This window comes from Otolemur garnettii, unplaced genomic scaffold (genome assembly GCF_000181295.1).
Source record: "Otolemur garnettii isolate 467f Iridium unplaced genomic scaffold, OtoGar3 scaffold00066, whole genome shotgun sequence".
Taxonomy (NCBI): Eukaryota; Metazoa; Chordata; class Mammalia; order Primates; family Galagidae; genus Otolemur; species Otolemur garnettii.
The window spans coordinates 8,707,718-8,732,239 of NW_003852461.1; the positions used below are offsets into that span (position 1 = coordinate 8,707,718).

The 24,522-nt window shown below is 43.6% G+C and overlaps 1 protein-coding gene across 1 annotated transcript in view; it reads left to right on the forward strand.

The window, feature by feature from the left end:
• Positions 1–24,522, forward strand: part of PATJ (PATJ, crumbs cell polarity complex component) — a 379,729-nt gene that overhangs the window by 175,468 nt on the left and 179,739 nt on the right. The window contains exon 25 of the mRNA XM_023515102.1: positions 1,038–1,137. Within this exon, the coding sequence (XP_023370870.1) occupies positions 1,038–1,137 (100 nt within the window). The remainder of the gene's footprint in view (positions 1–1,037; positions 1,138–24,522) is intronic.

Here is a 24,522-nt window from a genome sequence, read left to right on the forward strand (position 1 = left end):
ATAGAGTCACTGCTTTGGTTCCACATTATCTTAAGTAAATACGGGGATGTGTTCTCTTTTATGACTCCCAAATAGTGTTTTCTATTTTGGAGAAATTTATTACATCTCAGCTTTCTGTAATGGACCGGTCACATCCACTTACTGAAGTGTACCCTGCCATTAGTGGTTTGGTCATAGAAAGGTAATTGAATGGACTTGATTGAAATCCTGTAGCATAATCCAGTTGTCCTGGGTGTTGTGGAGAGCTTGGGTATATCGGCTCCTATTCTCTGCTGCTTGGATCTCTCTGTAAAATTTGGCATGTTTTATTTTTCTCATCGCTCAAGAAAATGTCTTCATTCTGTGAAGGTAATCTGACTATAGAGTTTTGTTCTACTTTGATTGTGTATACGAACCAGATACTGATGTGTGCTGTATTATTGGGTGTGTGAATCGAAAAGATACTTAGGTAGAAATAATTATCCCAAGATTTTCTCTTTTTCAAAACATTGACGTGTGTGTTGACCATCTGTAGATTACAGAGGAAGACCTTTTCAGTTAGAAAATCTTGGTTATTTCAAGTGTTTTTTAAAGGATGAGATCTGTCATTTCCACAGTTAAATAAAAATACTTTAAATGTAGAATCACTACACTGGGTATTTTTTACCTTTAGGTTTATTTTAGAGGTGCCCCTCATTTGTGTTACCTGGTTAATAATGAAGAAAATTAAGGTTCCACAGAGTCAAGAAAAAATAAGTAACAGGCTTTTGCACTGAGCAAAGTCATACGTTCTTCTGAGGAGATCGGCTAGACCAACAGTCTTAAGAGCTGGGCTTCTGAATTCCTGCTGTCTGCACTGTTGTGTTTACTTCACAGTCATTTTTATACAAAAGCATAGACACAGGGGATAAATGGTTATTTGTTTTACAATTCTCAAGGTATCACTGAAGTTGGGTACAGTAAAAATATTTTCAGACTGTCCTCTTATGCTTTTTTGTCACGGAAGAAGAGAATTGTACAAAAGCCATTAACCCCTCTCTCCGATTTTGTGTCCTCAGAGGCAAGGAGCTGCCCCCCCTCCGATGAAGCTGCCGCCTCCTTACAAAGCTCCAGCCGATGACAGTGACGAAAATGCAGAAGAATGTGCCCCGACCAACGGTGAGTTCCTCTGCGCTATTCCGGGTAGACGCAGAATTTATGAAATTATGCTTTAATGACTTATAAATTATCAAATGGGAGGCTTATAAATTATCAGAAATGGGCACGAACATATGATGGAAAGAAAATCCGTGTCTGTGAAACTTCTGTGGCTTCATTTCTTAAGCTTTTCTCCTCGACACCGAGAGAGAAGATGGTGAAGGAGGCTGTGCTGGGTGCTATTTTTCGTATATTATCTCCTAATTATCCTGTTTGGGCATGAATACAGAAATTCTCAGAAATCCTTGAAATGGGAAGTTGTCCCATAATAAATCCAAGTTGTTCGTAGACGTCAACTCTAGATTACTAGTCTTACCTAAAGTGACTTGGACGCTGCTAGTGAAAGATTGCAGAGGGGCCCACCAAGGCATATTTTTGGAAATGCATTTCATGTTTATTTTAACATTAGCTGCATTAAATATGCATTCATAGGTATATATATATATATTTTTTTTTTTTTTGAGACAGTGCCTCAAGCTGTCCCCCTGGGCAGAGTGCTGTGGCATTACAGCTCACAGCAACCTCCAACTCCTGGGCTCAAGCGAGTCTCCTGCCTCCGCCTCCCAAGTAGCTGGGACCACAGGCGCCCGCCACAACGCCCGGCTATTTTTTGGTTGCAGCCGTCATTGTTGTTTGGCGGGTCCGGGCTGGGGATTCAAACCCGCCACCTTAGGTGTACGTGGCTGGCGCCTTAGCCGGTTGAGCTATAGGCGCCGAGCCATTCATAGGTATATTTTATGGAGGGTTTATTCCTTTCATTTATATGTGAACAACGTATGTGTTTGGACCTGATTGCCAGCGTATGTGCAGGTTTTCTTTGGGGAATAACAAAAAATTTTACAAAATTAGATATTGGGGATGTTTGTACAGTTTGGAGCTATGCTAAGAACCACTGACTGATACATTTTCAATGGGTAAATATGATATGTGAAATGTATATGTTTCTTTTAAAAAATGTTTCCTTTTCTGCAGTATAGAAAATAAATTTGATACAGAAGGTGAAAGAGTTGAAACTCTAACTTTAGCAGTTCTTGAAGGGAGACCTGAAGTCTACACTCAGCATATAAAAAGAGCATCATAATAGTACCTGGTATTCGGAATTGTAGTGAGGATTAAAATAAGTAGCCTGCCACATAGTAAGTTGTCCACAAATATAGGCTCTTCTTATTGTTTTAACAATTATTATTAACATTATACTTTTCTAAATGTCATAACAAACACAAATAGAAGATAAAAAAATAAATGCAACTTCATACTAATTAAGTTGGCTTTATAAGAACTTGATTTGTACTTGATTTGAACTTAAACTTGATTTGAGTTTAGAGAGCCTTCCTATGTCATCATTTTCTTCACTTCTTCAGCAAATCTTTGTCGAATACCACCTGCTTTTGAGTAACAGTGTTCCTTGAGTCTGCGATGGGGTAAAGGAAACACAGCTTGTTTATTCCGGTGGAGTCATCAGCCTGAAAAAGAGAACACCAAGGCCTGGGGATAAAATCGGACACGTGTACTGTAGTGCTTTCATTCTCGGCCTGTTTTTGGAGAGCTATGAATGACGGGCACAGTTGGTGTGTGTGTACACGTGTGTAATGCACTTCTGTATTCTCATGTAGTTATTTGGGTGACTCCCGCAGAATGGGAATAGAGTGATGATGATTTATGATTTCTGGATGTTGGAATGCCGGTATTGGCCTGGTTATGAGGAGAGCTGGGTTAGGTGTGCACCTGCGACCAGTAGTGTGAGTTCCTGGACGAGTTACCTGACGTCTGCACGGTTCACGCTTGGTTATCGATAAGGGGCCAGCGAACGTCTTCTCATAACCTGCCTCATGGGATTGTGGTAACGGTCGGAGAAGGAAAAGCACTTGAAGAGCCAAGGGTGAGAATCGTGGTACCTAGTAAGTGGTTTGCCATGTGCCGGGCATTGTTCAAAAGCCTTTACGGGGCGACACCTGTGGCTCAAGGGTGCAGGCCGCATATTCTGGAGGTGGCGGGTTCAAACCCGGCTCCAGCCAAAAGCTGCAAATAAATAAATAAATAAAAGACAAGCAATAACAAGTGCTACTTGTATTTAAAAAAAAAAAAAAAAGCCTTTACGTATATTATTAACTCAGTCAGTGTGAGGTTTCTAGTTACACAAATAAGGAGATAGGCCCAGAGCAATTAAGGGTTGTACCCAGAGTCGTGTAGCTAATAGTGGAAATGGGGGTCCATCCCAGGCTCGCTGACTGCAGAGGCTGTGTCCTCATCTGTACTTGCTGTGACTTAGAGCCTGTTACTCGAGCAGAAACAGGGCAGAGTGATTATTTGGGGTTCTCTTCTGAATGTAGCTTTTAGGCCCCAAGATACAGGGCCAGTTTCCTCCCCAGAGGTCAGTCTCACATGCACAGACACACACACACACACGACTCTAAACACACACACACTCACACACACACACACACGGCTCTAAACACACACACACACTCACACACGCACCCGGCTCTAAACACAGAAGAGGTCCTAATACTTAACATCACACACTTCACAGCGCCTCCAGCACACCGTGTGGGCTGCGTACGTGACTCTCCGTCCGTTTTGATTCTCTTCCCATTTTACATCCTATCAAGTTTACTGTGAACTTTCTCCAGAAGCGTTGGCAGTGAATTGGGGGTGTGTGTTAGATAGAGCATATTTAAAATGCAGGTGAGCCTAATGCCTCCGGCCTCCCATGTTTCCTTTTGAAGTGGATCCCATGGGTTCTACTTTATGCCTTACCTCTTATTAAATGAATTCTCGGTGCAGCTGTGTAGAGCTGAGGAGGCTGGTCACTGTCTCAGCAGATTCGTATTGTCCAAAGGCTAAGCGTCTGTTTTCACAGGGGTGAAATCATAGGATTGCCTGACTTTTCCAAGGTCGGTGTCTGTGAAATAGCTGGGTTTCAAGCCATAGAACCCCAAGATCTCAGACATGAGGTACACAGGATTTTAAACAGTGTTAAAAGGCTTTAGCAGTTGCTTAATTATGAAGCACATCCAGTCAAGAAATGTTCATTGTGTGGGCGTAATGGGGGCTCCGACACTGTCCTAGAATACACAGCAGGGAAAACTGGCCCTCTCTCATTATCTTAGATTCTGCAGGGAGAGGAAGATTGGAAACAGGAAGGCAGCTTTACGTGGTCAAGAGTACTATGAATAAAATAAAAGAATAAGATTAAAATACATTTTAAAATTGCCTCCTCCAAGGCATTTATTCTGAGGTTGAATTCATACAGCTCAGGTCCCTGTGCAGACTACGACCCACTGGCGTCTTCTAACCCGGTGTGGACAGGCACGTGTGTGCACACAGGGATGTGAACGTATCAGTAAAACAAGCTCATGAAATATTGCTTATCGTGATAAAGTGATGAATTTTATTCTTTAACTCTTCTATTCTGTTTCATACTTTAAAATGTTTGTTGCAACTGAGTTTATTATGTGACCGGCAGATGAGTTGCAACCAGCATTACAAAAAGCCCCGATGCAGATCCGAGGTCTTCAAACTGCAGGGTGCATCAGAAGTCCCAGGAAGCCACTTTCAGACACTAACTGATGTGCTATACCCTCGATTTCTGATGTCTTAGTCTGGGAGGATAATTTACATTCCTAGTGAGTCCCCAGTGATACTCACACATCAGTGCAGGGACCATGATCTGAAACCACTCTAGATAGTCACAGGAGCCGAGGAGTTTACGTAGGAATGCTGTGTGCTCGGCAGCAAGGAGCAAGCCTGGCACCTGCCTCAAGAGCCACCAAAGGAGCGTCCTAGTGTGAGGAGGACGTCAGGAGATGATGGCAGTGTGGAGTTCACAAGAAAACGGTGTTTCAAGAGGACTTCGCCACTTACCTTCCCAGTGTCCAGCTGTGTGTGGGATGCCACCGAGAGGTCAAGGAGGAGGCTGGAGACATAAAAGTAACTGTTAATTCAGCAACAGGGAAGTAATGAGGAAGGAGCTTGATAAGATAACCATAGTCATTATTAAGATGATTGTAAGAATTAAATATTTTAACCAGTATACAAAGTGTGTTATGTAATAGGCATTTGTATTTTAGATCAACTTGGATAGTTGAGCATATTTTATCCTGGAGTCTAATTATCGTAAGAAGTCTTATAACCATCAGTTGAACTAAAATTGCTTGAATTTTGAGAATTATAAAATAAGATTGTATATGGTAGCTCATGCCTGTAGTCCTAGCACTCTGGGAGGCCAAGGTGGAAGGATCACTTGAAGCCAGGAGTTTGGGACCAGTCTGGGACAAACGTGAGACCCCCATCTCTACTAAAACTAGAAAACTAGCTTGGCACAATCGTGCATACCTCAGGAGGCTGAGACAGGAAGAGCGCTTCAGCCCAGGAATTGGAGATTGCAGTGAGCTCTGATGATGTCAATGGCCTCTAATAGTGCTGACAGAACAAGACTCTGTCTCAAAACAAAAGAAAAAAAAAAAAGAATTAAGATACGATGTACTGGTTTGGTGCCTGTAGCTCAAGCGGCTAAGGCGCCAGCCACATACACCAAAGCTGGCAGGTGCAAAATCCAGCCCAGGCCTGCCAAAAAACAATGACAGCTACAACCAAAAAGTAGCCAGGTGTTGTGGCAGGTGCCTGTAGTCCCAGCTACTTGGGAGGCTGAGGCAAGAGAGTTGCTCAAGCCTAGGAGTTGGAGGTTGCTGTGAGCTATGATGCTACAGCACTCTACTCAGTGCAATAGCTTGAGGCACTGTCTCAAAAAAAAAAAAAATACGATGTACTTCATCAATGCTTAGTCTAGCGGTTCTTAACCTGTGGGTCCTAACCCCTTTGTAACAATGAAAATATATCCTGCATATCAGATATTTACATTACAATTCATAACAGTAGCAAAATTACAGTTATGAAGTAGCAATGAAAACAGTTTCATGGTTGGGGGTCACCACAACATGAGGATCACAGGGTCACAGCATTGGGAGGCATTAGGAAGGTTGAGAACCACTGGCTTAGTCCTCGACAAAACTACCATTACCAAAGCTTGTAGAGCTTGTCAGTGTGTGTCGATGGTGCAGGAGCTTTTGACTTGCCTTGTGGGGCTGAATTTAAAATTGTCTTATTGAAGAGTCAAGAGGACTGAGGGAGTGACAAGGCCACTCTGTCCACCATCCCCTGCTGACACCGAGGCCTTATTTCTAGCCTTAATCCTCCTCTGATCTCCTGACCCACATTGTCACTGGCTTTTGGGAATATGCCATGACCGTTTCCCACTAGCACTTTAAATGCTTTCACCAAAATAAAATGATGTACGTTCCCCTGAGCTGGCCTGTCGCCTCTTGTGCTGAGCTCCAATTGGCATCACCAGCGCTGCCAGCCCCTGGCCCCACAGTGAGACTTCCCTTCTGTGTGTTCTTACTCCTGCTGACCGTGACTAACAGATACAAGTGAATCTTTGTGCCTCTCACTGTCAGAGTTTTCTTACTTTTTTTTTTTTGCAGTTTTTGGCGGGGGCTGGGTTTGAACCCACCACCTCCATCTGGTATATGGGACCGGCGCCCTAGTCCTTTGAGCCACAGGCGCTGCCCAGTTTCCATACATTGTTATCACCACATTTTTAGTAATTGTATAGTGAGAATCCCACCTTATTGAGCACCTACTATGTGCCATTCTCACCCACTCTTTAAATGCGTTCTCATATACAGAAGAGCGTTTGGAGCAAGTATTATACTTTCTGCTGAGTTCAGCTTAATGCCACCTTTTTTGGAAAACGTTACCTGGCTTAGTCCGATATGGGTTCCTGCATTTTCCTTTTTTAGCATTTAGTAAAATATGATTTTTAATGTACTTATTAGATTAATGTCTGTCTTCCCTACTAAACATTGACTACAAGTTTTGTGAGGCTAGTGACCCTCTCTGTTCTGGCCTGACACATTGGAGAAACTCAGTATTTGGGAAGATTAATAACACAGGGTATGTGACTTGCCTGGTGGGGACCCAAGGAAAATCTGTGTTTGCTGGAGGAGCTCAGAGGGGCCCTGTGTGCCCAACTGTGGCCCCCACCCCTCTCCTGTCTAGTGTCAGAGATTTGAGGTACTAAGAGGGGCCCTGTCTGCACAGCTGGTCCCCCGTCCAGTGTCAGGGGCTCTGTCTGCACAGCTCCGTCCCCCGTCCAGTGTCAGAGGGGCCCTGTCTGCACAGCTGTGTCCCTGTCCAGTGTCAGAGGGGCCCTGTCTGCACAGCTGTGTCCCCCGTCCAGTGTTAGAGGGGCCCTGTCTGCACAGCTGTTCCCCCTCTCCAGTGCTGAAGCTTCAAGGTGCTCAGAGGGCCCTTGTTTACACAGCTGAGCCCCCCTCACCCCCATCCAGTGCCAGAGCCTCTGTGTGAGACAGCTTGACTTCTGTTTCCTCACGGGCCACCCTGCCTTATCGGAAAGTTAGCAGAGTGGCCTTCTATCCTGTGGGGAGAGAAGCCACAACCTCCAGAAAACCCTGCTTTTTTTTTTCACTTTGATCTTGGAGGGTAAGTGCTTTTACACCAGCCAGGCCTTTGTAACCTGTCAGTGTTCATTCTTTCAAGTACATTTTTAAATTGCAGGGAACAGAAGATTTTGGAATGACTTTTTGTAACATACAAGAGAGTCGTCACAAAAGTGCTGTGTGAACCACACCATGGACAAGTCTCGTGACTTGGATGAGGTCCCAGGAACTCAGTGTAATGGACTTGCTTCTTATCACTGGCCTTTGAGTGTATAGCAGAAATGTGACCGGGACCCCACACTGCAGGAATCCTAAAGCCTTTTTTCTCTCTTTACTTCTCTTTTTTCTTTCTTCTTCTTTTTTTTTTTTTCTTTTCAAGAGAAGAATCTCATTTGTTGTGCAGGCTGGAGTGTCGTGGAACAGCGATCCTCAACCTTTTTGGCAGTAGGGGCCAGTTTCATGGACGACAGTCTTTTCATAGACTTCGGGGAGGGAGGCTTAGGAATGACTTAAGTGCATTACATTTACTGTGCACTTTATCATTATTAAGTTATAATACATAATGAAACGCTCATACAACTCACCATAGCACAAAATCAGTGGGAGCCCTGAGCTGGTTTCCCTGCAGCTGGACAGGGGTGACAGCAGACAGTGACCCCTGCAGTGTGTCCCTCAGGATCAGTCCACTCTGTCATCTCGTTTGGCTGCCGTCGCTGCAGAAAACCTTGCTTCATAGAGACAGGATGTCGGAAACGGGAGAGGGTTGTCACTGTTTCTGTGGCAATCTCAGGACATTCCACGTGGAGATTTGACGTTGTCTCAAACATCCGTTTAAGGCCACCATTATTTGCAGTCTCAAGGAGCTGATCCTTTTCTAACATGGATGAAGTCTACTCGCTGGTTTAGTCACAGATGGTTCCCAGGCCCCTTCCTTCCCAGGTCTGGGTTTGTGTTTGGGAACTGATGCTCAAACTCTTTTGAAAGCCGGGAGCAAGGTCCAGGCTCAGTGTGTTTCAAAGTCTCTGCTAACGTTTGAGATGTGTCAGCCATTCCAGTGCTCACTTGTTGCCGTGTAATTTCAGTTTGGCTTTGAGTGTAGTGGCTTTTTATCTGACAACTTGGACACAGTTGTTGTTCTCCCCAGAAGTGACAGATTGAGTGGTGGAGCAGACTGAATTTGTCACACGTGTGAGCAAGCTTTGCGGCCTATTCTGTGTCACTTCAGTGTGCTGCCAGTGTGACTGTCTTTCCTAAAAGAAATCTCTGGATTTCACTAACTCTGGCCAGCGATCTACCTTGGGAAAACCATCCCACTTATGTGTGTAAGAGAAAACGTGTGTGCTCCACGTCCATCTCCTCCCAGAGCTGCATGAACAGGACTTGAGTTAAGAGCATGTGCTTCAGTGTGGCTGATAATCCCAGAGTGCTGTTTAGGTCAGGTGTCTATCAGGCTGATAATCTCAGACACTGTTTCAGCGAGCCAGCATTTCTTTATGGATAACACAGCGTGTAGACTCACAGTCAAAGGGACCTCCTTAACCGGAGTGGTGAAAGCAGAAAGTCATCAGTCCAGTCGTGGCAACCAGTCCATCCCTGCACATAACTGACAGAAAATGGCCAGATTGGTTTTCCTGACGTGAAATCACTAAGAACTTGAACAGTTCTGCAGCTGTGGCGTTGGTTGGCAGCAATAGTGTATGTGACATATCCTTGTGCATATTCTCCTGAAAATATATCACACAAAAACAAGCGTGTTGCCTTGTTGTCAATGTCAGTAGACTTGTCAACAGCAGTATGTGCCGTGGTGACACTTTAACCCTCTCTGAAAACTGTGCCTCGGCACCCTCTGCTGTGTTACCAGTTCATCTGGTCACGGTGCCAGCTGAAAGGGGGACGTGTGCCACCTGTCCACTGCAGCCTCTCCTGCAAGTTCACAGCAACTGTCCTAGCACCAGGCAGGGTCCGCGCTCCACCACAGTAAAGGGCTTCTCAGCTTTGGCTGTGTGGTTCGCCGCTGAGAATGACGCTCTCAGTGCAACACGCTGGGTGAAGTGGTGGCCTGCGATTATTGCTTCTGTTCTTTGTGTCCACTTTTTTTTTCCTTTCGAAAAACTGCAGAGGCTTGTTTGACGATGCAGGGTGTCTGGGCTCCATGTGGCAGAGCAGTGTGGAAGGGAGCTGGTCACCACGTGGTACACAGGCTGGCTCAGAGCATGGGAATTGCCTGTTTTGATGAACCTCTAATTTAGGCAGGACGCTTGGTATTTTCTTCTAAGGCAGATTTCATTTTGCTGGCAGTCTTACAGCCTTCTGCCTCATCCTCGGGTCTTTTCCTCTTTTCTGACGAGCTCTCTGGTGATGTTTCCTACTCATTTTTGCTAGCGCTAGCTGTGGGCGGACCCAGGCAGTGACTGAGACAAGTGTGTGCTGCGGGAAAGGGGCCCGGATGAAAGTGGCAGATAAAATGATGGGGGACCACGTGGGGACTGAAGTAAGTATGAGATTCTGACTTACAGCCGGACAGCAGAAGCAGGTGCACAGCTGAATTAAGGTGTCCCTTGCCACTGTAAAGCCTGCCACCAGACTCAGCTCTGTTGTCACTTGTCACTCACTGACAGGGTTTTGACAGGAGTCTGCAAGCAATTGATGTAGTGTGATCTCTGTGCGGTCAGACCTCTCCGTTAATGATAATCTGTATTGGCAGGTGCTCCCCACCACCAGCATCACCGACTCAGCCCCTCAGATTCTCCTAAGGACCAACCTAGATCCCTCACGTGCGCAGCTGGCTGCAGGACTCACGCTCCTGTGGGAATCTGTCGCCCTGCTGATCTGACTGGGAGTGGGGCTCCTGTCGTGATGCAGGTGACGGGGAGAGGCTGTAGTCGTGATGCGGGTGATGGGGAGAGGCTCCTGTCCTCATGCGGGTGATGGGGAGAGGCTGTATTCATGATGCGGGTGATGGGGAGAGGCTGTAGTCGTGATGCAGGTGATGGAGAGAGGCTGTACATACAGGTGAGTTCACTTGCTCCCTGCCGTTTACACCTCCTGCTGTGCGGCCCTGTTCTCCACAGTCCACTGACTGACTCTGGTCTGCAGCCTGTGGGCTCGGAACTGCAGCCCTTAGAATGATCATAGCTCTCTGTGGCCTCCAGCTCCTGGGCTCAAGCAATCCCCTTGCCCCAACCTCCCAAGTAGCATCTGGGACTGCTGGAATGCACTAATAGGCCCAGCTAATTTAAAAAAAGTTTTTTTTTCCCCATGGCAAGATAGGATTTTTATCAGACATAAAGGAATACAGCAGTAAAAAGCAGCAAAAAAACATTTTTTTTTAAGAGACAGATTGTCACTGTGTTGTCCAGACTGGTCTCAAACTCCTGGCCTCGAGCAATCCACCTGCCTCACGATCCTGATTTGCTAGGATTATAGGCATGAGCCTGTAGGAATCTATCACTCTGCTGATCTGACTGGAAGTGGGGCTCATGACCATTCCCAAGTCACAGCTGCATTTTTAAAGAAAACTAGAGAACTTTATGGAAGAACTTTGTGGGGTGGGGGTGGAGGACTAGACCTACTATTTTCCTGATGGAACACTAAGTATTTTATTATAGAATCCAGTTACTTCTAAATTAGTCTTTAAGGCAGTTTAGATCCAGATCCTAGGTAGATTAGTCTTTTATTTAGTAAAAGAATTCGATTAAAAATTGACTTGGAAATGAAATGCGAGGCAATTTTGGAAAAGAAAAATAGTGAGGTGGGGGAACTTGCCTTCCTCTGGTATCTGAGTGTGTTCTAAACTGTTGGTTTTCAAACTCAGTCCGGAGCTTTTAGACATGCGCGGGAGTGTTTTCCCCACCTTGGCTCTGTTGCCATCTAGACTGATGCCTCCTTGTTGTGGGGGACAGTCCTCTGAGGTAGGAATGGTAGTGGCATCCCGGGTCTCTAACTGCCAGCTGATGGCAGTGCCCTCCTGTCCGTCCTAGCCGTGACAGCCAAAGCCATCCGCATGCATTGCGACATCCTCTGGTCTGAATGGATGGAGAGTCTCATTGTCACTGGTTGGCTGAGATGGCAAGGGACAGTCCCAGACAATGAAAGTTATCTTACCCAGGGTGTCAGCAGCACTCCTGATTAGAAACCTGCTTTGAAAATAGTCTAGAAATAGACCCGGGGGTGTGTTTAGAGTTTAGAGCATAAAATCTTTTCTGAGATAGTAAAAATAGAACAAATTATTCAACAAATGATAGACTATACAGTCATTTGGAGGAAAAAAATGTAGTGACATATTACAAATTAATACAACATATTACAAACTAATTCCAAAAATCATATAATTATAACTGAAACCATAAAAAATACTAGAAAAAGTCTTTATAAGGGCTGGTTCCGTGGTTCATGTATAATCCTACCGCTCTGGGAGGCTGAGGTGGGAGGATCACTTGAGATCAGGCGTTCAAGACCAGCCTGAGCACTAGTGAGACCCCCATCTCTACTAAAGAAATAGAAAAACTAGCTGGGCATTGTGACAGGAACTAGTAGACTCTGCTTCTCAGGATGCTGAAGCAGGAGGATCCCTGAGCTGAAGAGTCTGAGGTTGCTCTGAGCTAGAGCCATGGATTGTAGCCCAAGTGACAGAGCAAGGCTCTGTCTCAAAAAAAAAGTATATAAGGTTTTATAAAAAAAATCTTGGTATAAGGAAAGTCCTTTTAAATTATCATACCAAAAATTATAAAGGAAAATAGTTCAGTTTTTTTACATGAAGGTAACATTGTGTGTGTGTGTGTGTATAAATGTTTGTATAGTCGGGAGAAAAATGCTGGATATCGTGGATCACGCCTATAATCCTAGCACCCTAAGGGGCCAAGATGGGTGGATCACTTGAGCTCAGGAGTTCCAGACTAGCCAGAACATGAGCCAGACCTGTCTCTACTAAAAATAGAAAACTGTCTGAGTATTGTGGCAGGCACCTGCAGTCCCAGCTACTCAGGAGCCTAAGGCAAAAGCATTGCCTGAGTCCGAGAGTTTCAAGTCGCTGTGAGCTCTGACCCATGGCACCCTACCCAGCACAACAGAGTGAGACGCTGTCTCAAAATAAAAAGAACACATGTGCAATAGTAGAGAAAAAGCAAAGATCAGACAGTAGGTAGCAAAAGAGATTTCAGCAATAAGTATAAAAATCTGTTCAGCCTCACTTATAATGAGAGAAATGTAAATTAATATGAAATCAGATTTGGGGGCCTGCCAGATTACTTAATATTTTAAAAATTAGTGTTAATCATTGTTGGAGAAGTTGTAGAAAAATAACAGTTCTTAGATGTTATGGATAGGAATAGAAATTTATATACCTTTTTTTGGAGACCCATTTGGTAGCATGTACAAAAAGTTTAAATGCACATATTCTTTGAATAACTTAGCATCATATCCTAAGGAATTTGTCATCGGTGTGAATATGTGTGTATGTGTGTATTAACAAGCACAGTGACATATGTGGTGACGGACTTTCATTAAGTTTCTTAACCTCTAAGCCAAGGGTCCTCACACTTTTTAAACAGGGGGTCAATTCACTGTCCCTCAGACCGTTGGAGAGCCGCACTGCGGGCCCCAGGACAAGCCGGCTGCTAAGCAGGACAGGCAGTGGCACCAGGAACACCTGGCGGGCCAGATAAATGTCCTTTGCGGGCCGTAGTTTGAGGACTCCTGCCTAAGCTTTCTAGCCGTTCACTTGGAGCAAGTTGCATCTCTCTCCTTTAGTTCCCCATTTGTAAACATAAGGATGATGGTGATACACTTTTTCTCAGGGTTGTTGTGAGAGATGAATGTATAAAATGTGTCTATATAAGAAGTGTTAGCTACAACATTTTATTGTTATCAGCAGTAATACAGAATTCTTCAATATAGCCATTACCGAATAAAATTCTGGTCTATTTTTAGTACAGTTTTATCCAGCATTCTTATACTTTAATTCTTTTAAATTTGGGGAGTCAGTTGTTTGCGGTTTAATGTCAGGTAGGACCAATGCTGTAGCAGTGCTGTCTGGTGCTGGGCTGCTCCCTGGTCATCTCAGATTGACACGATCACACTCTTAATTTTCACCAGAGATCGCTAGAAAAGAAACATATTTAGGAGTACTTCACTTTTCTCTAATACTTTCTCTCTTCTTTATTTTCTCTGGACCAGGATAGATGGATCGTGGGGGTGTTGGGTGATCACGCATCAGTTTGTAGTTCTTATTCCCATGGAGTTGGGCCGTTGTGGTATTGACATCACTCCCCATGTAGAAAGTACACACAGGAGAATGTTTTGAGAAACATTAATGATTCAAATGGAATCTGAAACTGAAAACATAGATTTTTAAAGGTTATTTTAGTTATTGTGAGTACTAGTTTACCAAACAGTCCCAAACACTTCAGGTAAAAATCTCTATTATTCTGCCTTGCAAAGTTTAACTATTTATGAATGTTTTGTTACCTGACACAGGATATAATATTCTTTATGTTCTCCCATTAACTTTCTATATACTTTTCTATTTAATTTTTTTTTTTTTGAGACAGTCTCACTTGGTCATGCTCAGTAGGGTGCTGTGGTGTCACAGCTCACAGCAACTTCAAACTCTTGTGTTCACGCAATTCTCTTGCCTCAGCCTCCCAAGTAGCTGGGACTACAGACGCCTGCCACAGTGGCCGGCTATTTGTTAGAGACAGGGTCTCGTTCTTGCTCAGGCTGTTCTTAAACTCGTGGGCTCAGGCAATCCACTCACCTCAGCCTCCCAGGTGCTGGGATTACAGGTGTGAGCCACTACGCTTGGCCTTTTTATTTAATTTTTAATCTAAAGACCACCAACTATTGCCAAGTGTGGCGGTCCTTGCTATTCAGCAGGCAAGAGAATTGCATGAGCCCAGCTTGGGCAACATAGCACAACCTCTATTATTAAATTTAATTTTTTAAAATTTTTAAAAAACTAGTAGCTTTCATCTCCATTTTAATTATTTGTAATATTTTACTCTTATACTAATAAGTATCGTTCTTCAGCTAACTGATAGAATTTCGATGTGGCAAGCTCATGTCACGGAAAGAGATTTTTCACTCCCATTCACTTCAAGAATGCTAACCCTAAGTAGGAACAGTAAATCTCAATGTCAGCCTTGCTCGAGTCGGTCCTTAGTACCCAGTGTTATTTGTATTGCCAGTCCATGCTGTCTCCGGACCATTGACCTTGCACTGGTTCAGAGGTACCTGAAAGATTTCCCAGCGTCTTTTAGACCTGGAGCCTTCTGGAGGCCAAAGCCATATAGCAGATTTTAGCCAAATTCCAAGGTCAAAACTGAATTCTGTAGGATTCTTAGTAATTTTTACTTGGGAAAAAAAAAAAAAAACGGAGAAGAATGTATGGGGTGCCTGTAGCTCAGCAGCTAGGGTGCCAGCCATATACACTGGCGCTGGCAGGTTCGAATCCATCCCGGGCCTGCCAAACAACAATGACCACTGCAACCAAAAATAAATAAAGAAATAAAATAGCCGGGCATTGTGGGGGTCATCTGTAGTCCAGCTACTTGGGAGGCTGAGGCAAGAGAATCGCTTAAGCACAAGAGTTGGAGATTGCCACAGCACTCTACTCAGGGCAATAGCTTGAGACTCTGTCTCTGAAAAAAGAAAAAAAGTATACAAAACTATTTGAGAGTAAAGCCTTTTTAATTTAGTTTTTTGAGGTGGAGTCTCACTGTATTGCCCAGGCTGAGCTCCAGCAAGCCTCCCACATCAGCCTCCCAAGCAGCAGGGACTCCAAGCATGCTTATGCCACCTATCAAGAAAAAACTTATATTTGCAACCTTGTTTAATCCACTTGAATTTAATAGTATAACAAAATAAGCTTATTTAAAAGATTTAAAAAGCATTTTGTCTTACAGCTCAATAATAAGAAAGCAACCAACCCAATTTTTAAAAATGAGCAAAAACTTGATTCATCACCAGAGGATTGTGAATGGCTGATACACACCTTTCGATTAGTTGTTAGAGAAATGCAAACGAAAACCACTGTGAATCCGCTAGAATGATTTGAATTTTAAAAAGACAGGCAGTATAGTTTATAATTATGAGGTATATTTATAATTAAAACCTTCTGGCTCGGCGCCTATAGCTCAACCGGCTAAGGCGCCAGCCACGTACACCTAAGGTGGCGGGTTCGAATCCCCAGCCCGGACCCGCCAAACAACAATGACGGCTGCAACCAAAAAATGGCCGGGTGTTGTGGCGGATGCCTGTGGTCCCAGCTACTTGGGAGGTGGAGGCAGGAGACTCGCTTGAGCCCAGGAGTTGGAGGTTGCTGTGAGCTGTAATGCCACGGCACTCTACCCAGGGGGACAGCTTGAGGCTCTGTCTCAAAAAAAAAAAAAAAAATAATTAAAACCTTCTTATACTCCTGGTGGCAATGTAAAATGGTGCAGATGCTTGGGGTAAAAAAAGTTAACATCAGGCTCACTATACAGCCCAGCAGTTCCACTTCAGAGACATGGAAGCCTGTGTCTGTGCAAACTCCTTTGCATCAAAGTTCATAGCTCTATTGATAATAGTCAAAAGCTGAAAACAAGCCAAGTGTCCACCCACTAGCGGATGGATAAAGAAAATGTATATCCGTATAGTGGAATACGAATAAGCAGTGAAAAGGCCCACAGGGCTGATGTGTATCAGCGTGCCGGTAAGGGCAGCCTGGTGTGTAAGACTCCATGCCTGGCGCGGGGCTTGGAATTGGGTTTGGTTGAATTTTCAGGGGCTGTAGAAACGTTCTAAAACTGAACAGTTGTGATGGTTGTACAACTATCAATTTACTAAAAGTCCTTAAATTGTACATTGCAAGGGATGAACTTGATGGTGTGTAAATTATATTCAATAAAACTGCTATAGTTGTCTCAAATGTCATTCTGAGTGAAAGGATCACATGTGTAAGAGATAGTGAAAAGTTGTTAATTATAAAAAGGTCTCTTTTAAAGCAGAAGAGCAATCAAGTAGTAAATTACTTTAAAGAAGGAAATAAAAGTATATTCATCCCTGTCTTCCTTGATGCTTTCAAAAAAAGGAATAAAAGCGTGTCACTCAGTGTCTTCCTTGACAGTGATGAAACTTGAGAGCTCATTGGGAGTCTGTCTAATTTACAGTTAAGGATCCTGAAACCAAGAGTGATTAATTTGCTTGGAACGCTAACTTGGTCCCAGAGGGCAGGCCCTAGACCTGGTTCTCATTTGGTAGTCAGAGCCTCTCTCTGTAGGAGGTGTGCCAGTTCTCAGTAGGAATAAAGGTTTATCTCACTGGGATAAAGATTTACTGAGCAACTAGTAGCTTTTTTGGTTGAAAATTTCGTCTATTTTTTTGTTTTTGGTGCACTCTCGTTGATCTCTGCCTTGCCAATAGATGTCACTACAATCAGCAGCAATTATTACCAAGCATTTAAAGAGTGTTAAGAATGTTCCCTTCAGATAAGCCTTAGTGGCTCCTTACAGTGCTTACATGTTCCTCTTACCCAATAATATACTTATTCGTTCTCTCATTTTTAAAATTTTGTTTTTTGGGGTTTTGGGGGCAATGCAAAATCAGAGGGAACATGTTAGACATAAAGGCTAAGATTTAAAACCTTTTTGTTTTATGTAAATTCTTTTTCTCATTTCCTACATAATCCTAGTTAATCCTAGTTTTCTGGACCGTCCATATTTTTAAGTAAAATAAGTTAGAATCTTTATTCTGGCCATATAGTTGGAGAAGACTGAAGAACTTGGCTTTCTATTTTAGTGGGTTTTTTAAATTCTGAAAACTTTCTCAGCTACAACTCTTGATATAATCTGGATGCATCTATTGTAGCTGCAAATTAAAAATTGTATTAAGGCCTCCGAGTAGCATCTGAATAGCTTCGTGATCACCTAGATGATTTTTTATTCTTTCACAAAGGGAAGATGCTGTAGTAATTGATAGGAGATTCTGAAGCAACTGCAGTTGATAATGATTATATTCAGGGTGAACCGGGGTGGGATGTAGCATTTTGAGTGGAGTTTAAGAAACCTCCATCATTTATCTAGTGGTTTCTCTGAAGCTACACGTTTTTTCCCTTAATTTTTCCCCAAGAGCTAACGTGAGGACTGGGCTGCTCTGCTGCTGAGACGCAGAGGCGTCCGCCGCAGACACCACATGTTCAGTGTGGCTCCCGGCTTCTTTGTTAACATGATTTGGTGCCGGGAGAAATCGGGAGAGAAAGTTGATGACTGTTGCCCTCACTTCAGACAGGCTGAAATCTCCTGCTGTTTCCTTTCAATTTGCATTTGAAAGATGTAACTAATGTGGTGAACTCTTTCTCTGCGGGAAAAGTGGGTCATTAAAACGATATTAATTGAAGCTGGCCGCAGCATAACCGGTTACGTTATTGCCTCCTGTTCTGGAATAGAGCTATCAGGCTGAGGCGAGCAGGGTAACTGAATGTCACAGCCGGCGGCGTGAAGCATCAGAGGGTCCGATGCTGGGAACCGGGGATGCTGCTTTTCTGCACACTTTTCCAGGCTGCTTTCACCTGCTGACAGATGTGACCGATAACTTGAGGGCTGGCTTGAAATTAGCTTAATTGATTGCTTCTCGTGATAGAAATAGTCTGACAGTTTGCCCTTTAAAATAGTAAAATCGGGGGTGGTGGGGGGAGGCCCAAGGTCGTCAGAAGAGAGAGGACAGAGCCCGTGGTCAGGATCTGAGCTGCTTCCAGCACTGAATGTCTGTCCGGAAGGCAGACACTCTAAGGTGCAACAATGGTCCAGGGGGGCTTCCCAGGTAAGATTCTGCTGCCTGTGTGATGTGTGGTCTTACCGAATGCAGTCTGCTGTTCAGTGTGGGTGCAGAGTGTTGTCTTAAAGCTTTAAAGCGGAGGCATTTATCTTGAGTGAGGGCATCTATGCGCAATTGTATGTTAAAACAAGCCTCTGAGTCTCCTTTTGTGTGTGTGGCAGTTGGAACTGCCCTCATGATGTTTTGAGAAGTGGAGCGATTTATCAGACTGTCAAGGATAGACCAGTAGTTTCAGTGCCAAAATTCTCCACACTGTTTATGCAATGTCTCCTTCCAGAATTGTGATTGAGACGTAGACCTCGTGGACATTTATTATTGTTGGTGTTATTTGTGACTTCACCATAAAGAAAAGGGAAGCAAGTTCACATTAAACAAGGTAATCCTGATGAATTTGAAGAATTTTACCATTTGGCGTTTCCTTGCAGGTGAAAGCAGAATATCCTTAAGGAATCATGATAGTGAACAAAGGGCTACTTTTTCTAAATTGTGAAATAGCACCTTAAATATTATTTCCTAATTCTCCTTGATGCTCCATCACCTACAAGTTTAAATTCCGTGTGTGTGTGGGGGGGGGGGGCCTCCATGCCTGCAATTCCCACCGACTTCCTAATTAACATACGGTGCTTGAAATTGTTACTAGATTGGCAATATAATTTTATACAATGGAATACTCTCTTTAATGTGTGCTTTTGCCTGACGTTTAAAAAATTAATTTATCAGAATCAGAGATTCTCTTTTATCCAAGTAAGACGTGGTGTGTTTAGCCCTCACAGGGCTCCTCGTCCTCCGGTATTATTGCCGCGGGCGATTGCAGACGCACAGAGTTAGATGCAGCCTTGTTATTTTCAGCAGCTCACACGCAAATTAGGTTATTTCTACTGCAACAGCAAGATGCACGCTGCAGTCTCGGTTTGAGCTAGCAAAGCTTATTCACAGCCGTGCTGTCGAGAGAATTGAGCAAGAACTTTCCTTTTGTGTCAAGTGTCATTTCTGAAGCTCTTTCTGTCAGGGTCGTGAGCTATCTAGCATCCAATTCTGTGATTTGACTTAGAGGCGGTGTCACAGCTCTTGCAGGGACAGGTCATGGACTCCCTGTGTGGCCGCTGTGTGTGCTGCTCCTTCACGCCGGGGCAGGCTGCTGCAGTTGTCCAGGCTCCATCGTCTTGGTACTTCTCACACCTGAACCAGCAGGCCGCTCTAGCATGCTACCTGCTGCTTCTCAGACTCCGCAGAGCAGTTTGCTCATTTTCCTTTTATTTTTGGAAGTTTCTTAACTCTTAAAATCTATTTCTATAAATACATGCATGCTTTTGCCTCCCCAGTGAATTCCTGACAGTTTCCTTAATCTTGACCTCTGATTCTCAGTTGTCACTATTCACGCTTCAGAAATCACAGGGGGGCCACTCAGGACTCCTGTAGCAATATTCCAGAAATGGAGTCGAGTATTTCTAGTCATTAGGAGTTTCTGTGTCTTTTGCATTTTATTAAAATAATAGCAGCTCACTTTTTTTTTTTTTTGGCCGGGGCCAGGCTTGAACCCACCACCCCCGGTATAGGGGGCTGGTACCCTACTTCTTAAGCCACAGGTGCCGCCCAATATGAGCTCACTTTTTAAAAAAAAATAATGGTATTTACTACAAGTGTGTCTCCGAAGTAGGATCCCGGGATTCCTGCTCAAGATTAATTGTTCACTGATTTTCATAATCAGTATTTTCAGCCTTTATCAGAGGTTTCTATTATGTAGGTACGATTAAGTCCAAAGCGTTTGAGTGCTTTGTGATAATCTTATGTTATGGTCTAACACAACGTTCAGGCTTTGGCATTCGGTTAACTTTAAAATCATGTTTCTATTTGTGTTTCTTTTTGGCGTGTCTCATAAAAAAGTTATTTGTAGAATGGTAAGTAAAGGATGAGGCTTCACTGTGGAGAGAATTCACTTTTTCCTCTGTACTTTGTTGGAAATACATCATTTTAAATGCATTTATATCGCTGCTTTGATTTCAGTAGTTTTGTACTGTCTTGAAATATTTCAAGTTTACATATCTAAGTATAGATCAAGCACTCAATTAATCCAGTGTCGAACAAAGAGAAAGTATTGTAATTTGAATTAAGGAGGTAGAATATTGCACGTTAAGTAGCATTTGAAATTATTTCCTTGCAGAAACTGCCTATTTTTTCACCGCCAGGTTTCTGTTACGTTTTCTTACTTTTAGACAGTGATGTATTTTTTAGAATAGTCCTTTTATCCCGTTTCCTTTACATTTATGATATGCTAAGACTCCAAGTTACTTGCATAGTGTGAAGAATTCAGATCGTATATTTTGAATGTATCTGTTCCAGCTCAGTATTATTATTCTTGTTTTTTTGAATAGTACAATTTTTGATGGAAAGCTGGAAGGGCTGTGGTGGGAGTGTAATTTAGCTTCAGTTACCCAGGGGAGACAGTATCGGGAGTTCTGGCACCTAACACAGTTCTAAGCCTAAGGGGAGAAATACAGGGGCCAATGTGATCTTTGCCCTTAGGTTTATAACCTTTTCAAGAAGAGAAACTAGAGAGAGGAAAAGAAACAGACACTCAGAGGCCCCTAGAAGAGGCTGAGCCTGGAGGGCCGGGAGGATGGAGGGAGGGCGGGCGGTGGCAGCCTCGGGCGGTGCCACTGGCAGAGGGTGTGGGAAGGAAGGGACATTGATTTGTGCCTGGAGGGGATGTGTGTGAGACAGTTTTAAAAGTTTGAGAATTTATTTTCTGAAATAGCAATTGTAATAGTAACTAAACCAAGGACACCACGTTCTTAAAACATTGAAATAAAGTTTATGCTTCGGTTTCTTTACTTTTTTGGAATGCGTACATTCTAGGCACTGTGTGTGATAAACGGTTTCCGCACGTCATTTTCTTCAGTACGTACAATTTTATGAGTTTTTTAAAAGTCCTATTCTACAAATAAAGTTTAAAGGACTCCAGGGGCTGTACTTGTAACAAGTTTTAACTTCACATGTCTTCAAGGTTCTTCTCAAGTAATCCATTTTGTTTGCAAAACCTAATTGGTCACTGTTCTTTTTTTGTAATTTACTTTTTATATTCACTCACTGGACTAATAGACATGGAACTAAAATTCCCACCCCACAAAAAACATGTGAAGTTTCAAATTCTAAAAAATGTTTTACTGTGTTCTTCAGTAAACTGCATTTTAGTTTTGAAAATGCAATTAGAGGCTCAGTGCTTATAGCTCAGGGAGCTAAGGCGCCAGCCACATACACCAGAGCTGGGTTTGAATCCAGCTCAGGCCTGCCAAATAGCAACGACAACTACGACCAAGAAATAGCCGGGCATTGTGGTGGGTGCATGTAGTCCCAGCTACTTGGGAGGCTAAGGCAAGAAAATTGCTTAAGCCCAGGCGTTGGAGGTTGCTGTGAGCTATGACGCCACGGCACTCTACCCAGGTCGACGGGTTGAGGCTCTGTCTCAAAAAAAAAGAAAAAGGTCCAATTAGAAAAGCAAATGAAGCTGAAGTGGGAGAAAAACACAGTAACAGAGGCTCGGAGTCAGGGTGCAGCTCACGCGGGCATCACACGGGAACAGTGGAGAGCAGGCTTCTTAGGTTAGCAAGTGTCTCTCACCTCACTGAAAAATTGCTACATTTGGAGAGAAATAGCAAATCTCCTGATACCAACCAGATGGGAATGGGTAAGTGTCTGGTTTAAAATTTTAATTAGTTATGAAATTTTTAAAAATTATATTTTTATTTGCTCAATATTTCCATGTTTGTCCTTGGCCAGATGGCAGAGTATTAGCATGTTAAGCACCGTGGGCTTTGGCTCTGTGCTGCCTGTCCCTGCGCCAGGCTTTCAATACCAGAGCCAGTAGACAGAAGAGCAGGGGAGAGGAGGCAGAGACTCACGGTTTCACGTAGTTTCGTGAGGTATGAAAGCTCAAAAACAAACAAATTTGTATCTGGTGGATAGCATCTAATTGTTCACGTGAATGTGTCTGATTGTGCTTGGAAATGCTTTGATGATACCTGCGGAGATAAAGCCTGCCCACGTTGATGGTCTGATAACAAAGTTGAGTCGAGGTGGCTGTTTGTGCCTTCTGAAGTCTCCGGAGATGGCTTTCTGCCCCTGTGCAAAATTAAGTACAATGCATCAGTTCTTCAAATGACAGATGTTGGATTTTGATTTATTACTAAGTCACATTTATATAATAATTTGCAAGTTGTTTAGTCCCCGGTTTTGATCTTCAGGAAGAGGTATTTCAGGAGATAGATAATCCGTGTTAGACAGAGTCCACAAAAACAAGCTTTCCATCCTTCAGGCCCCCGGGAACCTGTGGCTTCCGTCAGAAGGCTGCGCCCCTGTACCCCCCACTTGGTGTGTAGATAACCTCTTCCCCTGGTAAATACGACCAGTCGTGCTGATGCACTGTGCTGAGATCAGGTGTTCAGGTGTTGGTCTCCTCCATGACCAGGGCTTAGTTCATTATAGATGTTCTTTTTTTTTTTTTTTGAGATAGAGCCTCAAGCTGTCCCCCTGGGTAGAGTGCCATGGCTTCACAGCTCACAGCAACCTCCAACTCCTGGGCTCAAGCGAGTCTCCTGCCTCAGCCTCCAAGTAGCTGGGACCACAGGCGCCCGCCACAACGCCCGGCTATTTTTTGGTTGCAGCCATCATTGTTGTTTGGCGGGTCTGGGCTGGATTCTAACCCGCCACCTTACGTGTATGTGGCTGGCACCTTAGCCACTTGAGCCACAGGCGCCGAGCCCATTATAGATGTTCAATAAATGTTTTTTGAACTGATATAGAAGAAGCCCTTTCTGCATGTGACCTAATGAATATTTGTGAATGACCAAATCTATTCCATTTAGAAAATAGGCATTCTCCCCAAACAGTGGCTCTCTAAAGGAGATGGAACCATTCTTTTTCTTTTTTTTCCTGCATACTGCGATGATAGGATGTAAGAGAAGGACATTTTCTTACAGCCTGTGGAACAATGGTTTTTCATGGAAAAAGAATTTTGTCTAGTATCATAAAGGAATTTATGTATTTGGGGAGGGTGGGCAGGAGAATCATGGGCAGATGAGTTTGCTTTTCTGCTCTTTTTTTTCCCCTTTCTTTAAATGATTCCAACCTAATTTTTCTGCCACCCCCCATAGTCTTATTTATATTGGGTGGAAAAGAGGTTGGTGACGTACTATTACTCTGCAGTTTTAAAAGAGAAACACGTAAATATTGAACTCACTTGAGGCTTTTATTATTTATTTTAGGTTACATAAAATAATTAAAGCGTTTCTGTTTATTTTTATAATTTTTTTTTGTGTGTGTGATACTTCTTGGAGTCCTCCCCCAGATGAAGTCCAGGCTTCCTCTTGTGTGTCTTACAGTAGAAAAGAGTTTCCCTCCCTCCACCCTTCCCCTTTCTTTGGCTGCACACCGTGTAATCCTCTGTTGATTTTTTTGCGGTTTTGCTTTGTAAAATGCATCTTCCCATTTAGCCTTTCCCCTGCGTCAGAAGATGATGGTCTCCCCTCTTCCTTGAATTTCTGTTCCTCACATTGCTCCCAAACCGAGTGCCGAGATTTCTCCTGTAGGAAAGGTGTGTCTGCACTTTCCTCCTCTCTCCGTCAGGTCCAAGAGTGAGGGTGTAGCTGTTCACACCTGCAACTTCCATCAGCCAGGACAGTAACTGTTACACCCCTTGTGGGCCTCATTGTGGGTCTGTAACATCCACTGTAACATCCACCGTTCTGATCAGCTGTGTCTCCTCTTCTCCTAAACTCTGTTTCTTCTAAAATAACTGTCACTTATTCAAATGTAACAGCCTGTTTCTTCCAATTACCAGCGATCCACTGTGTTTGAGGGCCACAGACTGCACTTGGCATTGTCACTACCTGCTGTCAGGGAGCGAGAGGACCCTCAGTTCCACACCACATTGATGGGCACATAATTCATATTCCTGAAGTTTCTTCTTTTCCAGATCACTTGGAAAATCCTTCCTAGAAGCCGTAACTGTTCTTGTTATATGCGTTTTCATTTTGTGCAATTCCCAGGCACGTTGAGGGCTTGCGTAGAACCCAGCAAC